This window comes from Leptosomus discolor, chromosome Z (genome assembly GCF_034619465.1).
Source record: "Leptosomus discolor isolate bLepDis1 chromosome Z, bLepDis1.hap2, whole genome shotgun sequence".
Classification (NCBI taxonomy): Eukaryota; Metazoa; Chordata; class Aves; order Leptosomiformes; family Leptosomidae; genus Leptosomus; species Leptosomus discolor.
Window position 1 is genome coordinate 83806749 of NC_141419.1, and position 19712 is coordinate 83826460.

The window sequence follows — 19712 nt, forward strand, 5'->3', positions numbered from 1 at the left end:
GCCCGGAGCAAGGAGTGACCTCAGGCCACTCCCAGAGCTGGATGTTGCCGTTCAGCAAGGAGCTGAGCAGAGACAGCAAAACTCTGGCAAAATAACATTGAGACCAAGTATGTCGCCGTGGCTGGGACCTGTATGCCAGCAGAGAGCTGCTCATCACTGGCTGCTGCCACCAGCACCTGCATCTGGGAGGGAAGGACCTGCTGCGGGGAGGGAAGTGCCGTGGGGAGGGCCACGCTGACCAGACCTGCGGTCCCCAGCCAGCTCAGAGCAGGGCTGATGTGGCAGGACCTTTGTATGCCCATGGTCTGCTGTCCTGTTGTCTTGTGTGAGTCACCATGTTCCCAGCCTTGCTTACTTTAGCGCTGTTTCTCTATTCTATTTCTATTCTACTCTATTCTATTTCTATTCTACTCTATTCTATTTCTATTCTACTCTATTCTACTCTATTCTACTCTATTCTACTCTATTCTACTCTATTCTACTCTATTCTACTCTATTCTATTTCTATTCTACTCTATTCTACTCTATTCTACTCTATTCTACTCTATTCTATTTCTATTTCTATTTCTATTCTATTTCTATTTCTATTCTATTTCTATTTCTATTTCTATTTCTATTTCATTTCTATTTCTATTCTATTTCTATTCTATTTCTATTCTATTTCTATTTCTATTCTATTTCTATTCTATTTCTATTCTATTTCTATTTCTATTCTATTTCTATTCTATTTCTATTCTATTTCTATTTCTATTCTATTTCTATTCTATTTCTATTTCTATTCTATTTCTATTCTATTTCTATTCTATTTCTATTCTATTTCTATTCTATTTCTATTCTATTTCTATTTCTATTCTATTTCTATTCTATTTCTATTTCTATTTCTATTCTATTTCTATTCTATTTCTATTTCTATTCTATTTCTATTCTATTTCTATTTCTATTCTATTTCTATTTCTATTTCTATTCTATTTCTATTCTACTTCTATTTCTATTCTACTTCTATTTCTATTCTACTTCTATTTCTATTCTACTTCTATTTCTATTTCTATTTCTATTTCTATTTCTATTTCTATTTCTATTTCTATTCTATTTCTATTTCTATTCTATTTCTATTTCTATTCTACTTCTATTTCTATTCTACTTCTATTTCTATTTCTATTCTATTTCTATTCTATTTCTATTCTATTTCTATTTCTATTCTACTTCTATTTCTATTCTATTTCTATTTCTATTTCTATTCTATTTCTATTTCTATTCTATTTCTATTTCTATTTCTATTTCTATTCTATTTCTATTCTATTTCTATTCTATTTCTATTTCTATTTCTATTCTATTTCTATTCTATTTCTATTTCTATTTCTATTCTATTTCTATTCTATTTCTATTCTTATTCTATTTCTATTCTATTCTACTCTGCCCTACCCTACCTTTGCTACAGCTCTGGCCACTCATCTTCAGGACTTCTGGCTTTGGTTAGAAGCGTCTCCCAGCAGGTGCGTACCTTGTGCAATGTCATCAAACATGTTCTGATTCACCATCCGCTCCATCATTTTAGCAGCCTTGGAGATCTTGTTTATATCATCACTCTGCTGAAAAGAAAAACAAGGGAAAGAAAATGTATTTCCTGTCTACAAGTCTTTCAGACCTTGATCTTGATCTTGAACACTGGATAATTTGAAGCTCCTCACACCAGCACCTAATGATAAAGGCACCTGAATTAAGGCAATGACTTTATTATAAGTTTAGCAAGATGCCATCCACAGCTGAGCTGAGTAACTTCAGTGTTTGTTCCTAATTTAGCTCAATTGCAAGGTACTTATCTGTGAAGGCAGATAAGAGTCCTGCTTCCTCAACTCATTCAAGCTACCTTGTGATGGGATGAGCTAAAAGCATACATGTGATCCCTCTCCCATCTCACTTGATAATAGTTCATTAGTTTCAGTAATGAAATCATAGATGCTTGATCATGCATGACCCTCCTCTGTTCTCTACCTGGACAGCTTTAAGGTCTCATGTGTTAAGATCACAGTATTTAGGAGTCCTTCAGTCAATCACTGGGTAATTCCAAGTTAATACAAACACAGATCACTGCAGAAAATCCCATCCTCCTGGCCAGGATGCAAAAGTGGGCAAGGCTGCGTATGTGAAGGAATGCAGATATACCTGCATGCATGCTTGTATTGGAAGCCTTTTGGGGAGCGGCATCTTGCAAGGCCAGCAGTCCCTATGTAAGCATATCAGTAATACCATGTGAGGCTAAGATGGCTTAGGAAACTATGCCTCACCTCTCCTATGAGGACAGGCTGAGTGAGTTGGGGTTGTTCAGCCTGGAGAAGAGAAGGCTCCAGGGAGACCTTATGGCAGCCTTCCAGTACTTCAAGGGGGCCTCTAAGAAAGATGGGGGCAATCTTTGTAGCAGGGCCTGCTGTGATAGACAAGGAATAATAGTTTTAAACTAAAAGAGGGCAAATTTAGGCATGATAGAAGAAAGACGTTTTTTACCATGTGGTGAAACACTCAAAGAGGTTGCCCAGAGAGGTGATAGAAGCCCCATCCCTGGAAACATTCCATGTCAGGTTGGACACGGCTCTGAGCAACCTGATCGAGCTGAAGGTGTTCCTGCTCACTGCATGGTGGGGTGGACTAGATGAGCTCTAAAGGTCCCTTCCAACCCAAACTATTCTATGATTCTATGAAATAGCAAACTTGGGTATGGACCTAGCAAAAATGTGACCAATGAGGAAAAAGTCATTAGAGGCAGGCTGTTGATATGGAAGGAGAGAAGTGTGGAGAATGGGAACAATCTACGTGGATGGGGGAAGAAGGAGCATGGACAAACGGAGAAAAGAGAACACAAAAGGGGCTGTTTGACTGTCAGCAGGTGGCTGGCTGGTATGCTTGTCTGACAGAGCCCTGTGCCTGATCAGCACAGTCTTACAACCATCTTCTTACTAAACTCTGTTCCTAACTATTTGTTGTGGGAGTGTGCTCTCCATCCTCTGTGTGTGCACGTGTGACCACTAGCAAAATCCAAACTGGATTAATCTGCAAGTAGGACAAGAAGCCTTAGTGCCAGCAACTGGGAGGACAGAGATTAAAAGTCCCCAGGCTGTTCTGAGCCATGAGGATGGTGCCAACACAGCTCTGTGCAACTATCTGAGAATGCCAAGGCATACGCAAAGTGCTCTGAGAGCATGCTGCTCCAAGGACCTGAATCCCCATCTACTACCGCTGCCCCAAAGCCCCATCACTATTTCAAAGCCTTTAATCTTCAAACCCCTGCTAGGGACTGATGGCTGCCAGCACAGCATGATTTCCTCCACAGTGATGACACTGAAAAGAAGCTTGTCATCCTTGACACAGCTCAGAGGGTGCCCTGAACATGAAAAGAAAAAGTGAAATGACTTGCCAAAACTACACCACACAGTCACAGTAGGAACCAAGAACATGATTTCAGATTATGTGCATCCCAGCCCTCTGCTTCTTTCTTGGGCTCTGCACAGACTCAAGGGACACTGAAAGTCTTGCTTCAAAGAGCATGAAACTCAAAGGACTACACAAAGATGACAGGACAAAGGAGAAAAAAAAATTCTACCATCTGCAACTCTTACTGTAAATCCATAGTTTGCCTACACCTTCAGTAATGTGTGCGGCTGTCTTCTCCCATCTCAGAAGAGATAAAGTAGAACTTGGAAACAAGTTCAGAGAAGGGCAACAACGATGGTCCAAGTCTGGAATGGTTTCTGTACCAGGAAAAACTGAGTGGGCTGGGACTTGCCAGTCTGGAGAAGAGATGTCTTGGGAAAATATGAGACAGGTCTATTGAAATCCTAAATGGCCCACAGATGAGGGACAGGGACTGACTGTTCCCTGTCTCTTCTGGTAAAAAAAAGCAAGGATGTCAAGCAAAGCTTGTGGAAGTCAAATTCAAAATAAACAAAAGGAAGTGATTCTTACAGAAGGATGGCACATCAGTACAACTCCTTGTCAGAGGGTGTTGTAGATGCAAGAATTTTACACAGTTTCAAGGAAGACTGAACAAGTACTTCCATCTATGTGCCAAAACACGTCTAGCTTAGGAAATACCTGAAAATAGTTGAAGGCTGAAGAATATTTGGGACTGGCATATACTCCTGCTGTGTTCTTACCCTTACTTATACATTCAGTTGTGGTTAGAGCCTTGATCTGAATCAGTGTGGCCACTCTCATGTTCTTCAAGCTTTCCCTGGGTCTGCTGGAGGACGTCTTGATAACAGCACAGGGAATTTACTGTCATGTTCAGAACTTAAGGAAGCACAGGAAAAGATGTTTTCAAATTTTAGCACAGTAAGATATTCCTTAGACATTAGAAATTCATAAGTATTAAGAGAAATTAAAGAGGGAGAGAAAGAAGATGCTCGAAACATCTCAAGTAGAAATCAATACTCTCCATTGCCGGGATTTTTCTCTTTTAAGTTACCGTTATTCCTTCTGCCATAAGACCTGTCTTTCTCTAAAGCACTTCTTAAAAAAACAATTCACCTTTGCTAACACTTGTCCAGCAATATTGGGATTGTGACTATAAAAACGCCATTGGCTGCCACCAGTATATTGCCCTGAGTGAGCTTAATTGACAGAGGTTAAATGTTGAAAATGATACAATTTGATTTAGAAAAAGAGAAGCCCAACAGTTTTCTCTCCAACATCATAAAAGCCGTAGTTATGAGGTGTAGAGAACAGATCCCCTGGAGTTTTGCTGGTTCATCAGGTTAGCTTCCATTCACCTACTATGCTGGCCAAAAATTTCTCTTCTGTTTTAACATGCATCGGCTACTGGAAGGAGCTGGAGAAGAATGGCAGGGCTGTGTCCTACAGAGCAGGATCACAGCTCTTGCTCTCTTACATATCGAAGGAAACTTGCACTGCAGGCATTCTGAACTTCCAATCTGAGACATCATACTGGACTGAAGGTCACAAGATAAGGCTTACTCTATGTGATCTCAAAGATGAATGCTAGATCCTGCCTCATCTATGATGACACCAAGCCACGTGGTACTGTTGACACGCTGGAAGGAAAGGAGGCCATCCAGAGGGACCTTGACAGGCTGGAGAGGTGGGCCTGTGCAAACCTCATGAAGTTCAACAAGGCCAAGTGCAAGGTCCTGCATCTGGGTCAGGGCAATCCCAAGCACAAATACAGGCTGGGCGATGAGTGGATTGAGAGCAGCCCTGGGGAGAAGGTCTTGGGGGTGCTGGTGGATGAAAAACTGAATATGAGCCGGCAATGTGTGCTCGCAGCCCAGAAAGCCAACCACATCCTGGGCTGCATCAAGAGAAACTTGGCCAGCAAGTCGAGGGAGGTGATTCTCCCTCTCCACTCTGGTGAGACCCCACCTGCAGTGCTGTGTTCAGCTCTGGGTCCCCCAGCATAAGAAACACATGGACCTGCTCGAGTGGGTCCAGAGGAGGGCCATGGAGATGATCAGAGGGCTGGAGCACCTCCCCTATGAGGACAGGCTGAGAGAGCTGGGCTTGTTCAGCCTGGAGAAGAGAAGGCTCCCGGCAGAGCTTATAGTGGCCTTCCAGTACCTGAAGCGGGCCTACAGGAAAGGTGGGGAGGGACTCTTGATCAGGGACCATAGTGATAGGATGACGGGTGGTGGTTTTAAACTGAGTAGATTTAGATTAGATGTAGGGAAGAAATTCTTCACTGTGAGGGTGGTTAGGCAGTGGAACTGGCTGCCCAGAGAAGCTGTGGCTGTCCCCTCCCTGGCAGTGCTCAAGGCCAGGCTGGATGGGGCTTTGAGCAACCTGGTCTAGTGGAAGGTGTCCCTGCCCATGGCAGGGGGGTTGGAACTGGATGGTCTTTAAGGTCCCTTCCAACCCAAACCTTTCTATGGTTCTAAATGTTAACTTTTTTTTTTGTCAGTGGAATGTAGGCTTCAAACAAACAAACAAAAAACCCCCAATACATTATCTAATGGAATGTTTCCTGCAATGCAGGAAACTCTCCAGATGAATCAAAAGAGCTTTAAGTGATCTTTCCTGTTAGGTGGCTACGCTGTTAGCAATGCAGCCATGAATAATTACATTTCTGGCATTAAACCAGATCACAGTAAGTTATTTTCTCATTGGATACTGTCCTATTCCAGGTTTGATTTATTCTGTATGTTACTGAAATAAATCTTCAGTGGAAGTGATAGGACTAATTTTTTTTTTTTTTTTTTTTTAATATCTGTTTGAAACTCATTTGTTTGTTGTAGGCAAACTCTGGGCTAGCTAGCCAAATGTAATGAGAGCTCGTCAGCTAACAAATTTGTTTTGTTTATTTCTGTGCACAAATTATTTTTAGAACAGCAATAATATTAATTGAATCATATGTAAGATGGATAATGGGCTAGTACTTCAAAAATAAATGTCTTGGTCTTGTTCTACTATTCATTAACACTAATTGCTTCACATTTGCATCTCAGCAGCTGGTCAGTTGAAATGTGTAACTCCAGTAAACTGAAGCAAGAAAAAAGGCTTCTGTTGGTGTATAACTGCGTATCTAGAAGACAAACCCCACCCTAAATCCAGTGCAGTAACTGCTCATAACTCTGGCAATACATATACTGTGACTAGAAGAACTCCTGGCTTGCAAAGAAAAAAGCATGGTACAGGAGCGTGGTCATCTGTTGCCCAGCCAACACCTCCGTATACTGCAAACACCCACTGCAAATCCCAAATAAAGTCTCCCAGGTTGAATCCTGTCAAGTAGTTATTAATTTCCAGAATTGTACTCATCTGTTCATTTTCACTGCTTGCTTTTTATTCTGATACGCTGTAAACAACAGATTGAAGACAAGGGAGTCACTAACAATGCATCCGTTCCTAGGGATGACCAAGGACAGGTGAACAACAACGTGAAGGTTAATTGTATTTGAATTTCAGCTGTTATTTCATAAATAATTGTGGTCATCCAGGAGCTTCCAAATGATAATTACGACCCTGTGGGCTGGGCTGTCTCACAAGATATATCTCAGAAAGGGCTAATGCTATAGTGATATATTCAAGTCAGACAGGACATTGCCTGAGTCAGGAATACACATTTCTTTGTTAAATATAAGTTTTGCTGGGACTTCTTCAGAAATTGTTCAACCACTTCAGCTTCAGAGGAGATTAGAGACTGTTCCAGCGCAGTAAATTCCAGCTTTTACCATATTCCTAACTAGTTCACATCCATCTTTATTTCTGTTGATAGTGTCCTCTGCCTTAGTAATTCCTCTTACCTACCTCAGATTCCCTTTCTACCTTTGCATTACCAGATAAACACACTAAGATTTTCTTAATCTCTTGTATTCAAGCTTTCCATTTCTTATATCCTTTTCCATATCTATACAGGTTTGTAATCTATCATCTTTGGAAAGGGGTGACCAAAATAATATATCCCTGTACTACTTCAGATAAGTTATCACCCCACCTTGCATAATAGAAATAGTATTTCTCTACTATTCCTCACACAATATATTCCAGCATTGTACTTGTCTTCTCATAGCCACATCACAACTCACCAACTGATACACTCATGTCTCTCCCTGTCATTTCAAACTGTAAGCCCTCACCTTACCAAAGATAACTTTGATACGCCAAAATGCACTGTCTTCCTCTCTACCGGTCTCTCCCAATCTGTACTAATACCAACTTTTCCAGGTTACCTAATAATTTCTTAAAGGCACTATAGCAATAGCTTTACAGAATTTCAGATAGATTACCTTTACTATACTTGCCTTGCTAAAGGAAAGCACAACTTTTATCAAAGAAAGAGGTGCGATTGTTTGGACACACCTTACCTTTGGTGCTGTACTATTTTATTCCATTTCATATTTACTCCCAATTCTCTATTCTTTCCCTCCATATTAATTCTATTGCATCATATACTGTTAAAGCTCAGACTAATGGAATCTTACATATAAATATATCCTTGTTATACTCCAGTTACATAGTTCTACCCCTCTTTAGATAGACTGATTAAAAATCCTTACTATCAGACTTGTGATTTCATGCCTTGTCATTTCAGGGTGAGAGGAGCTAGCCTGCACCAACTTAATTGCATTAAGCTCTTTGCATTTTGCTTCTACCTCAGATAGATATTGCCATTTCTATGCTCATGCAACAACATAAGGAGGGTTGTACTGGATAAGACCAAGAGTATCTCTCGGCTGGGATCCTCTCTGCAGTCAAAGCCATAAGCAGATGGCTCAGGAACAGTAAGAACAGGACAAGCAGATACATCACTTCTGCCTAGTTCTCTCTTCTTCCAACTATTTTCAGCTCAGAAAATTTTGTATCATTCCTCTTTGGTATTCTGTGTTCTCCATGTTCTGATGGCTGCCTTTATCGAAAACTGAGGAAAAGTCTCAAATGTTGTATCACTGCTCTTGGATGTAGCACATCCCCTTGTCTCTAGATCCATTTGAGTGTCGAACATGTTGAGAGATTTCCAAGAGTCCCTCATTACACTCTCCAGTCAAATACTTTCTGTTATTCCAAATTTTAGTCAGTCATATTCTTCTTTATATCGTTCTCATTCTTCCTTCTGCTGGAATCCCTGGTTATCTCAGTTCCTTTTTCCATTGCCTGCCTCTCTCTCCTGCTTTGCCAAACTATGTCTTCCTTGCTGCTTCTCCTCATTCTTCAGTGCAGTGCATGGCTTCATTCTACTTTGTTTCCCCTAGTGATGAGCTTCTACTCAACCATCAAAGCTCTTTCTTTGTTCTTCTCTGCCTTTGGCCTCATTCTTCCAGGGATCATGTTCTTCCTCTCACAGTTATCTGTCCTCTTGACCTCTTACTCAGTACCAGTACTGTTTTCTCTTTCTTTTCATCTATTATGTTTTCAAATCCTCATCTGACCCCAACTATCATCTCCAGCTTGGTTCTAGTTCTTGGATCTTCTCTTTCATGGCCTCTTACCACAGCAAGATCTCCCATCAGAGATCCACCTCTGGTAATATCCACTGATTTTCTCCTTTTCTTTCCTTTGGGTTGAATCCAGTGCTATCTCAGTAGCTTTCACAGTCATGTTCTTCCTAGCACCTAGTCTAATGGAAACAATGGTGGAAATCAATTGGTGCTTCTAGGCATTGCATCCCTGATCCAGATCAGCCACATCTCCTGCTTGATGTTCCACAGTTCCCCTTCAGCAATGATCAAAGGCAGTATGTCCTCAGGAAGTGTTTAGCTGGAAGAGCTCTGTTTCAATCACCACGTGTGGTTCAAAGTATGTAACCTGTGAGATGGATCTCCACAAAACCCACTTCTCCATTTGCTCGCTTGAGACCAGACGCACAACTTCTGACACCATCAAGCTTTAATTTCCATAGACTACACGTGACCAGATATAACACCTGTTGTAAGTCTCATTTTAGCCTTGGATTACTTCAGGTTGCATTTTTCCAGGTAGTGACTGGTTATTCCTTCCACTTCAAGCTGGTTCACCAGCCTTGCAGAAGCCCTCAATTTGGGACACTGGCTCGCCATAAAGAAGCTTTCCCTTTCACTTTTTCAGTGTATCAACTTTCTGGTTTCCCTGCAAGCCCCCTGGGAAGCACTAAGAGTGGAAAGCAAAACACCAAAGGGAAGAACCATGGGTGCCTGGATTTCAACTTCCAACTGTTGTCAGTGGAGCAACTATAAGGCTTTTGATGGCACAGGTGCTGCTGGGATAGCTAAACCAGTCAAATCCTCTACAACTGAATGAGCCGTTTGGTATGAAAGTGCCAAAGCCAGTTTCAGAAACCGGTTTCTATTACATAGATATATCTCAGTTACGTTGATATAGCTACACCTCTTCATGTTGATACATCTACACCTATTCTAGGGGCAAGCTAAGAATTGACTTCCACATTTCTGCATTATTGTTCTCAGTGCATTTTGCTCCAGTCATTATAGAAATTATCTCAGTTTGCCTTCTAAATGGTTTAGCTTAGACTAGAGGGGAAAGAACCAGCCACAATTCTGTCTAGATCAAACTCTGTTAAACCCTAGTAGAAACTTCCTGAACCCCCTGAAAACATTCTGGAACATGAAGAAAATCTTTCAGGGTTGCCATATCATCTTCTCAGTGCTGGAAGGGGGAATCATATTCTTAAGGTGGAGATATTGTCACTTTAGGAGAATGGATTGTGGCATCCCTGCAAGGCACTCCTAGGCTACTCCTGACAGAGCAGCCTGGATTAGGAATCAGTATCACCCTCACAGCAATATCACAACACCAATTTAGAGCTTGGCAGGGGTTATGACACCTGCTACTCTGAGAAGACAGACTAATGGAGGCTAACTCCAGTTCAGCAGCCCTTGCCATTCACTCTGCTACTCCATAGGACTCAGAGCAGCTCTCCTCCTCTTGGGATGATCACATCACCATGACTGAGGTATCCCCATGCTGTGTAATTGCTGACCGTGACATGGCACTTCAAACACTGGAGAGAGACATTTCTGTTACTTTCCAACTAAATGAACAAATGATGCATCAAAGATCCCCCTGTAAATTAGGTCAAGCCTTCCTAGAATAATTATTCAATTTTAAGTACGAAGGCTTTAATTTCAATTAACTATTATTAACTTTTATATAAATTCTATATTATATATCATTTATATATGTATGACTAGAAAATACATAAATTTTAATTCTATAACATTGTCATCAAAATAATAAAAAACTTAAATGTGTTTCACTACAGTGCTTTAGTAACATTTTAAAACAATCCTGTATTTCTTTGTGTTTCAGATTGGAAGGTTGTATCCAAAAACTTCTGCACCACTTACAATGTTTCTACTTATTTCATCCTTTTACCCCTCACATGCTAACCAAAAACGAGACACAAACATGATAATGCACAAAAAAGCAAGCCATAAATCTCACTTGGAAATCAAGTTTGAAGACAAGATTATGGCTTCACACCATTTTTTTAGTCCCATAAAAAGTACAGCAAAATGGAAATCCTGTTTTGGAAATATAGTTCCTAGCAAAAAATAATTTTTGCATTTCTTGGGGTTGTTACTTGGCAACTGAGACAACTCGATACACAGCCAGCATGACTTGCTAAATTTCACCTGACTGGCAGTACAGATGCACTACCACCGCATCTACCAGGCTTCTTCCAGCTTTACGAATCGTACCTGTGACTCCAGAGCGGTTAACTTTCTTCCCTCCTTCTTCTCCTCTTCTCTCTTTGCTATCTGAGTTTTTGATTTTTCTTTCTCTTTCAACCTTTCCATTTTCTGAAGCTCCTCCACATAGGCGTCATGGATCTCCCACTGAGAGACAGAGGCAGGATTTATCAGGACCCTATTATACTCCAGAAAACAGCCATCTACACCATCACAAGAATATGACAGACCTCACAACAGTAACACTGTCACTGGAATCAGATGAAAACAGCTGGCTTGTTGCACAAAAAGTGAAGGCTTGAAGCCCAGGATTTTTAAAGCTTTATGGTGTAGGTCTTATTTTTTAAGAACATATTTTTATTTCTTAACAATTCTTAACAATTTCCATCCACCAACACTCTTCTTGTTGCTTTGACCCCGTATCTTTTTTGTAGGACTTTCTGTTTGGCTAATTTACCACTGTTTAATAGGAAAGATGCATTAAACATCTGCTTTGTGACATTTCTTATGTGGTGTTGGAAAATTAAATTCTAGCTGCTTAACACAATTTAAATCTTGGACTCCAATTCTGCAGCATATGATCAAATAGAAACCGAGAGCAGTTTTACATCTTCTGCTATGCCACATGGCATGAAAGCCTTACCTGAGTAGATACAAAAGTAATCTTTCTACTTAAGAATTATTCATTAGTGTTGGAGTGCTAGTACTGTATCTGAAGCAGATACATTACTTTCAGGACAAAACAAAAGGCAATCCAATTCTGACACATCAGCTTAGCAGAAGGGAGTATGATTCGAACTCAAAATATAGACTAGAACATGAGAATAAAGAAAAATACAGTTTTGCATATATCAAATTCTTAACAACACTCCCCAAAACTCCATGAACCCTTGTAAATTCCCAGCTATATCTTCAGAGGTCTCCACTCTCTAAACACGGTGCTCAAAGTGGAGCTGGCACGCTGATGTGTCCTAAGTGTTTTGTCAATATTTTGTTCCTGCATTTTGAGACCCCATTGAACCTGCCTCTGACAGGATCAGCTGATGGAAGTGTCCTGCAGGTGACAAGGTATTGAGTGCTGGATCACAGGTCCTCCTAAATAACCAGCTCACCCACCACACAGCGATGGAAGATCTTCAGCAACAGGGCAGTCTCCATCCCAAAGAGAGACGTGTCTCCAGAGGAGTCAATGCTTACAAGGTGCAGCCCACCTCTTGCTGAGTCCAGAATCAGTCTCACACTGTGGTTTTCTCATTTCCACTCATTTAAGACTCTCTAAAGCAGACTGGCCAAGGTGGCTGGCAAGATCAATTAAAAGCAGCTAAACGGAGACACTTGACCTTAGAGATATAAACCATTCGCAAGTGCACACATTAAGGCAGAAAGGAGGGCCACACTAGTTTGTTCTCAGATTTAAATCAGAGATTAAAGCCACAGCATGGGAATTCATTGTACTGCAAGGAATGCAAACATAGGAATTTGTTCTTTTCTTTTTCATATCTCAGTTTACCAAATATACTCTGAAAAAAACTTTAAAAGTAAAAAGGACGTACCGGGTTAGCAGTGGTCGAGAAATTTTTACAAGGTGTAGCCTCTGACTGACATGCTTTATCCTGAATAAAGAAAAAGCACAATGAAGCACAACCTTCGCACTGAAACTCTTTGCAGTGACATAGTCCAGCTATAGAAACAGCCTTCTCATAGCAGGTAGTTAGAATAACATTGATCTAAGATTAATTCAACATACAAATGACTCCTAGAGCACCGCACAAACATTATCAGTGATCATGCAACAACAAATACATTTTCTTGTGGACCAAAAGAAGGCTCACATGACCTTCTGATTTTTTCCAACATGCTTAGAATATTTAATTTCAGTATTTCATTTTGAAGGAGCTGAAATGGTTTGTTACACCTCTATCATTTGAAACATTCTGTTACCAATTATGATATCGGGTATGATATCCTACCAAATTTGAAAACTTTTGACCTATATATTCAAAACCAAGTTAGGTACAGCAGTCAAAACAGAAGAGTTGAAAAGAATGATAAGCTATAAACAATTCCTTTGATGTTACTGAAATAATATTTTTATCACCCTCACATCAACATTCTGAAATAAACGAATATAGTTCTGTGAAACTTGCATTTCATGGAACAGCATTTTCTTTCCAAAAACTGTTGTGTCAGGACATTTTTAAGAAGCTGCCTGTAGCTCTTCACTGACCTCTGAAATGAAGCAGTCTCAGAGGTGGAAACTGCACATCCTGCACAGCTCACAGCAGTACTTCACAGCTATTTAAGGTCTATATTCTGCTTTCAAAAGCAGAATCACACAGAGGCACACAAACCTCTCCCAGTAAAATCGATGGGAAGAGAATATGCAGATCTGGGGACTGAAAAATAAATTCCATGGCCTCTGCAAGGATTTTTGAAAGACTTAAAATCTTCGCTCAGACTTCGCAGTAAGCACCCCACCGTTGTATAAAGTCTCCTGAGACCCTCCATCTCTAATATTTGGCAGAGATGGCATTCCTTCTAGGAGATAGTATCTCCAGCAACACAGTAACTCTTAGATGTCTCCAAGCCCATCAGTTGTAAAGGCATCTCACTTTAGGTGTAACAGCCGCAAGAAGGCAGGCAGGCTCTCTGGGGAAGCTATATATACTCTAATCCCAGGGCAGCAAGGAAAACAAGATCATTTTCTCTCCAAACTCCTATCTCCAATTCAGAAAGTTCCTTTTTGAGCACTCAGCTAGGGACCACCATCACTGGTATTGCTTGGTCAGAAGGCTCCGTGAAGACGCACTCACTGGGAATGGCTGCAGGCTCAGCAAAAAACTCAAGGAAGGAAAATAAGGTCTTGGGTCTGTACTGATGATTGGAAAGTACATGCAGAGTGGGAGAAAGATGTACCATGTAGCAGCAGTAAAGAGCTGTCATACCTACATGGGTCTGTTACTATAGTACCAGTGCTTAATACAAGCATAAATACCCTTGTCCTTTAAACATAGGGGCACTTACATCCCTGCTCCAATGTTAAGAACTGAAGCATAAGGCCATAAAGAGACTCTGTGGCAAAATTAAATTGAATTAATGGATTCCAGGACCTCAGCTACTACCCTAACCATTGCTCTGTGCTTTTTCAGATAAGAAAATAGACATGGAAAAATGTTATATCCAAGTAGAGGTTAAGGATTTACAGCAGCACCAAAATGTCTCATAGGCTGTCCAAGAGTCCAAGGCAAGAATTTTTCTGTCACCATTTTCATCACCCCAAATGTTTTACCATAGTAAAACACTGGTTTTTTTCTCCTAATAGTATCTACAGAGATCACAGGATATGACACGGACACAGACGTTTCACATGCCCTCCTAAAGGAAGGATCCTCCAAGTCACTGAAGGAAATGGCAGCATACCCGCATAGGGTTGTTGAGTGTCATTGAAGCTCGCTCAATGAAGTTGAACTGGTTTGCAAGCTTCTGCTCCTTCACTCTTGGGGGAGAAGGCTCTTCTGCCTCTGCTGCCTCAGCTACTTCTGCTGTTCCTGGCCCCTCTGCCTCTTCCTCTCCTGCAGCCTGCAAGAAAATAGAGCAGTAACTCCACCCTGAAAGAACCAGACATCTCTTTCCTTCTTCAGAAGCACTTCTTAGACTGCTGGATTTCTGCTGCCTAGTGAAGAAGACTGTAACAGATGATTCAATAGTTAAGATGGAAATTAGGAGACTTCCAGTACTCAGAGCAAGGAGATTCTGGAACAATACCTAGACAGGAATATGGAAAACCAGGAACTGAATTTACTTTTAAAAAAACACCTGACATGAGTGAGATAACACAGCATGACTGCCTTTCATTAAATGGACACAGGAACCAGAAGACTGTGTTACAGTCTCACTACCCTGTGTTTTCATTTCCTTGCTAGACAGTGAGGTTTATCTGAAACTCACCTGAACTTGATTCCAAGGCTGACACTGTGTGGATAAGAACAAACTTCTCAAAGCATACTCCTTTGCTGATCAGCCAACTGCCTTTAAATCAGGCCACTGCTTCTTTCATGTAGTTAAGCCTGCTGTTTTCACCCCTCCATATTTTGTTTTTCACCAAACTGTCTTTCAGGAATGGATATGCTGTCCAGGAATATTCCAGATCCTATAAAATTACACTGTATCTGGATATAATATCTGAATAAAGATATCTGGTGTGAGGGACCTCAACCCCCTACACAGCTTCTCCAAACCTAGAAACAGCAGGAGTATCCCAGCCGTTCAGTAGAATCTGCAGGATCTCACCTACAGCAGAGACATTTCAGACATAAAGGAACCTATCATTGAAGCTTCTCAGCAAGCCCATTATATAATAAAGGAATTTCAAATCTAATATTAAAAATAAAATGGACGGCTCTCAGTTGACTACGGAGAATTACCTGAGCATCTCCTGTGCTGTCTTCATCTTTAATCTCTGCCTCTTCAGATGACGCTGCAGAAGTCTCAACAAGAGCCTTTTCTGATGATAGAAAGGTAAGTAAATAAGCCCAGGATGATAGGACCTGTTATCCCATATTCTGCAGATCATTCCATCTTCTGAAGCATACAGATGCACCCTTTTCCAATGCTATCTCATTAGACAATACAGTAACCAATCCCCAGTTTGGAGGTTGATTGCTCAAAGACGTAAAAGAAGACAATGTTATTACTAGAATGAAACTGCGGTAATTCTGGCTGGACTGAAATAAAAAATAAGATTTCAACTCAAATCAAACTTCTGAAATCCACTTCCAATCTGAGTAGCTTTGTTTCTTGGTATTCCTTCAGCTCTGGACCTTTCTGCCCTCTAAAAATGGCTGCAACCATGTACAACCATGAAGACTGCTTTCAAGGCACACAGGAGTTCTAACATGGTTTGCTCTTTTTATATGGATAAAAATGAACATACCGGTCTTGTTAAAGAATGATAGATGTCCACATTCCAATCACAGCCTTGAGTGGCCAGTCATGCTAGTATCAAGCAGCTTGAAATTAGCCGGTTTGGAATCTACAGAAAGCACTGCCAACAACAATCCGTGCTTTCATGGCATTGAAGATCCCATTCAGCATTTTGTCCTACTTCAAATCACTGCGCACATTTTCTTAAGTGTAAAATAAAAGAGGCACTGACCCTCAGAAGCTGCAAGCAACAGCTATTCTCAGGAGCTTATCCAGCGTTATCATTGTGCCTGACAGTTACTGCCTTGAAAGGACACTCTTTGTAACACAACTTCTTCTTTCACAAACCGAAGAAATATGACAAAGTCACTAGGTAGTACATCTTTCCCTGAGGAAAATTCAAATGTTGAACTCCTTACTAACAACAGAGCTTTTCAGCCTCTGATTAAGGTGTCTTTTTGACTGAAAACCTAAGAATGGTGATAGTAGCTCAGATCAAGGGTCCAATTACCTTAATATATTGTATCTGACATTGTCCAGAAGTAGATGTTCTAGTAAGAGTGTAAGAATTAGTCAAGTATATGATAATTTCCTGAATGATCACCAAGCCTCCAAACATTTCTGCTTTTAAAATTTTAAATCAATGCTGAAAGCAAGCTAGGGAGTTTAGACACATATGTCCAACTACTGGTAGTGGAAGATGTTTAAAAGACAAATAGCTCTGAAAATTTTAGTGTTAGTGTTCACATGGCTCAAAAAGCATGCACCTTTTTCAACACTCTAGCAAACATCTGGCTGATTGTTTTTTCTGTTTTTGCTTCTGGAGAAGGATGCAAGCCAAAATAGCTGTTCAGTGCTATGGTGATGAAGCATGATCACTCCCTCATGTCGAATACATTGTACCAGTGCCTAGCTGAAAGTGATTTCAGTTTCAAAGACTAAACTCACCTGCTGCAGTGTTTAATCTGATACTCTGCCGCCTGCCTTCATCTGAATCTTTGAGTATCATGTTTCCATTCAAAGAGAAGTGAATGGCCATTTGGTCCACATATCTTATTGGTTTGTATGCTCGTTCCTACAAACAGGAATAAACAACAGAATCAGTGTGGAAAAAAATATTTTAAACCAGAAATAGTGTGTAGCTTAAATTGCTAAAGCTAAGAAGATCCATACTGATTAAATATGTTTGTTATTGGCATATTTACACTGAATTTCTTCCAGCAGGTATTTATATCTCAGAACACCGAGAACCATAAATTAAAAATAAAACAAAAGAAGCAAGAACATGAAACCTCTAGCTGTCCACCACTACCACAGCAAGTAAGTTTAAATATAGTTCTAGCAGACCTCTACTACACAGCACTCCCTAAGAGACTCTCATGTCCTGTTGTGCTGAGTTCCCTAAATGAGTTGTTGTACTGACACAAGAGCAGCACCATACATACAGAGCAGCTCTGATCTGCAGACAGTCCAGGCTCTTAGCACCGTGCCCAGGTTATAAGCACTGTACTAATTCATCTATTTGATGCCAGCTTGGATTGGCACTCTCTTGTGGACTACTCTAGACTACTATGGTGCAGGAACACATCTAGGTTCAAACTGTGCATTAAGATTTTGAATGGCACCTAAAAGCAATCAGAAGCCACTGCAGACCACAGATGCTTCAGTAATTTCTTCTTAAAAATATGACTGCTCTCCATACCAATAACAGCATAGCATCAAGACCACTTCAGTCACTGTGTAGGATTTGAAGATACAGATCACTCATCACCTCTTTCTATCCCATAAACATGGAAAACATCAACCCCAAATGAAAGAGAAAGTGACCTTATTTCCTTCCACAAGGCTGATTTCCTTTCTCTGGTGATCTTGCATAATGGTTGGTCAAACTAGTTAGAGTAGCACAGAGATAAGACAGGCTTGGGAGTATTTCACCTGGTTATCTGTTCCTTGGCTAAGGCTGGGGATAATCCATCGCCAGAACTGGAGAAGCTGTCCCTGTATCCTTTCTTTCAGGGGGTGTAACCCTTCCAAGGGAGGAGTGGGAGGTGAAGCCATCATCCCACTCTCCCCCTGGTTTCCTAGCTGTACATGGTAGCAGGAGGAGGCTGCTCTGGTGTAATGCAGCATATGCTCTGCACACACAAATGTGAAGGTGTGGCTCTTAGATGTTTCCTGGCAGCCTTTGACACACCCTCCCCTACTCACTCCCACTTCTCATGAATAGAGCTCTTGTCACTGATTTCACAAAGCACATTTCTGAGCTCTCCTATAATTCAAAGAACTGAATCTTGATGTGAGGCTACTGAGGCATAATTGTCTTACAGACTGAGTAAAACATTGCCTTTTGTCCTCTAACCACCACAGACTGGAAAAACTTACCGCCTGAGATTAGCTGCACTAATGACATTCACTGCCAGATCTTGCTAAGTAATCATTATATCCTACTTCTGAATAAATACATCAGTGCTTTTGGACTTTTACCCTCTGCAAAAACCCTTTAGGAACCATTGGCAGTAATGTGTAACAGGATGAAGCCACATTAAAAGGAAATTTACCTGGTTATAAATCAAAGGAAAACTAGTTAATCACAAAAAATCTCATCTTGGTTTTACAGGTCATGCCACACTTACTTTAAAGCTGTATCTGACGATATTCTGGGGAGCATGGGGATTATTAGCTGTCAGGATGCGTGTAAATTCCTCGTTTAATTCCTTTGGAATAGAAACAAAATAATATCATAAATAAAACACCACTGTTAATGTAACATACACCACAGAAAAATCATCAGGTTTATGCTCAGTTCTATGACATTCAGTTCACTGCAGATACCTCATGTGCAGCTGATGCCTCCACAAGAACAATGCTGGGACCCAAGCTAGAACAATGCTTGGAGCCAAGATAGCTCAGAGTGGAATCCAGAACAGTCAATCGTTTTCCAACCACAGTATTTCAACAGGCTTTCTCGAATTCTTTAGCTACCATGTTAATTCTTATCTAAACTATGATAGCACTTGTAAATTGCTAGCTGCATTCTGTAGGGCAAGAAAGACAACCTGTGTCTGGAAGCATACACTGTCCAAAAATGAACAAGCTCAGTAACAGTGCTTGCAGGATCAACCACCGTGAACAAAAAACCACTACTGTGTCAACTGTTTTCACTGCCTGACTGGGGAGAGGTACATATAGCTTCCCTTTGAGAGCTCCTTGGAGGACAGGGAGCAGTGCTAGAGTTTTACAAGGCAGTGACAAGAGAGAGACAACTGCAGTTGGAAGGGTGACTGACTGCAATCCTACTGAATCAAGCTGAGAAAAATCATAAGGTTGGAATAGACCTCTGAGATCATCAAGTCCAACCGCTGACCTAATATCACCATACCCACTAAACCATGTCCTGAAGTACCACATCTGCACAGTTTTTGAACACCTCCAGGGATGATGACTCCACTACTTCCCTGGGTAGCCTGTTCCAGTGTTTGACTACTCTTTCAGTAAATAAATTTTTCCTAATATCCAATCTAAACCTCCCCTGGCACAACTTGAGGCCATTTCCTCTCGTCCTATCACTTGTTACTTGGGAGAAGAGACCAACACTCACCTTGCTACAACCTCCTTTCAGGCAGCTGCAGAGAGCTATAAGGTTTCTCCTCAGCCTCC

The 19712-nt window shown here is 40.8% G+C and overlaps 1 protein-coding gene across 1 annotated transcript in view; it reads right to left on the reverse strand.

The window, feature by feature from the left end:
• The window catches only part of DNAI1 (dynein axonemal intermediate chain 1), a 149234-nt gene that overhangs the window by 114318 nt on the left and 15204 nt on the right, over window positions 1-19712 (reverse strand). The window contains exons 3-9 of the mRNA XM_086480183.1: window positions 18689-18769; window positions 17004-17130; window positions 15557-15636; window positions 14553-14711; window positions 12686-12745; window positions 11142-11279; window positions 1502-1589 (exon numbers count right to left, since the gene is read on the reverse strand). Coding sequence (XP_086336309.1) covers window positions 1502-1589; window positions 11142-11279; window positions 12686-12745; window positions 14553-14711; window positions 15557-15636; window positions 17004-17130; window positions 18689-18769 — 733 coding nt within the window. The remainder of the gene's footprint in view (window positions 1-1501; window positions 1590-11141; window positions 11280-12685; window positions 12746-14552; window positions 14712-15556; window positions 15637-17003; window positions 17131-18688; window positions 18770-19712) is intronic.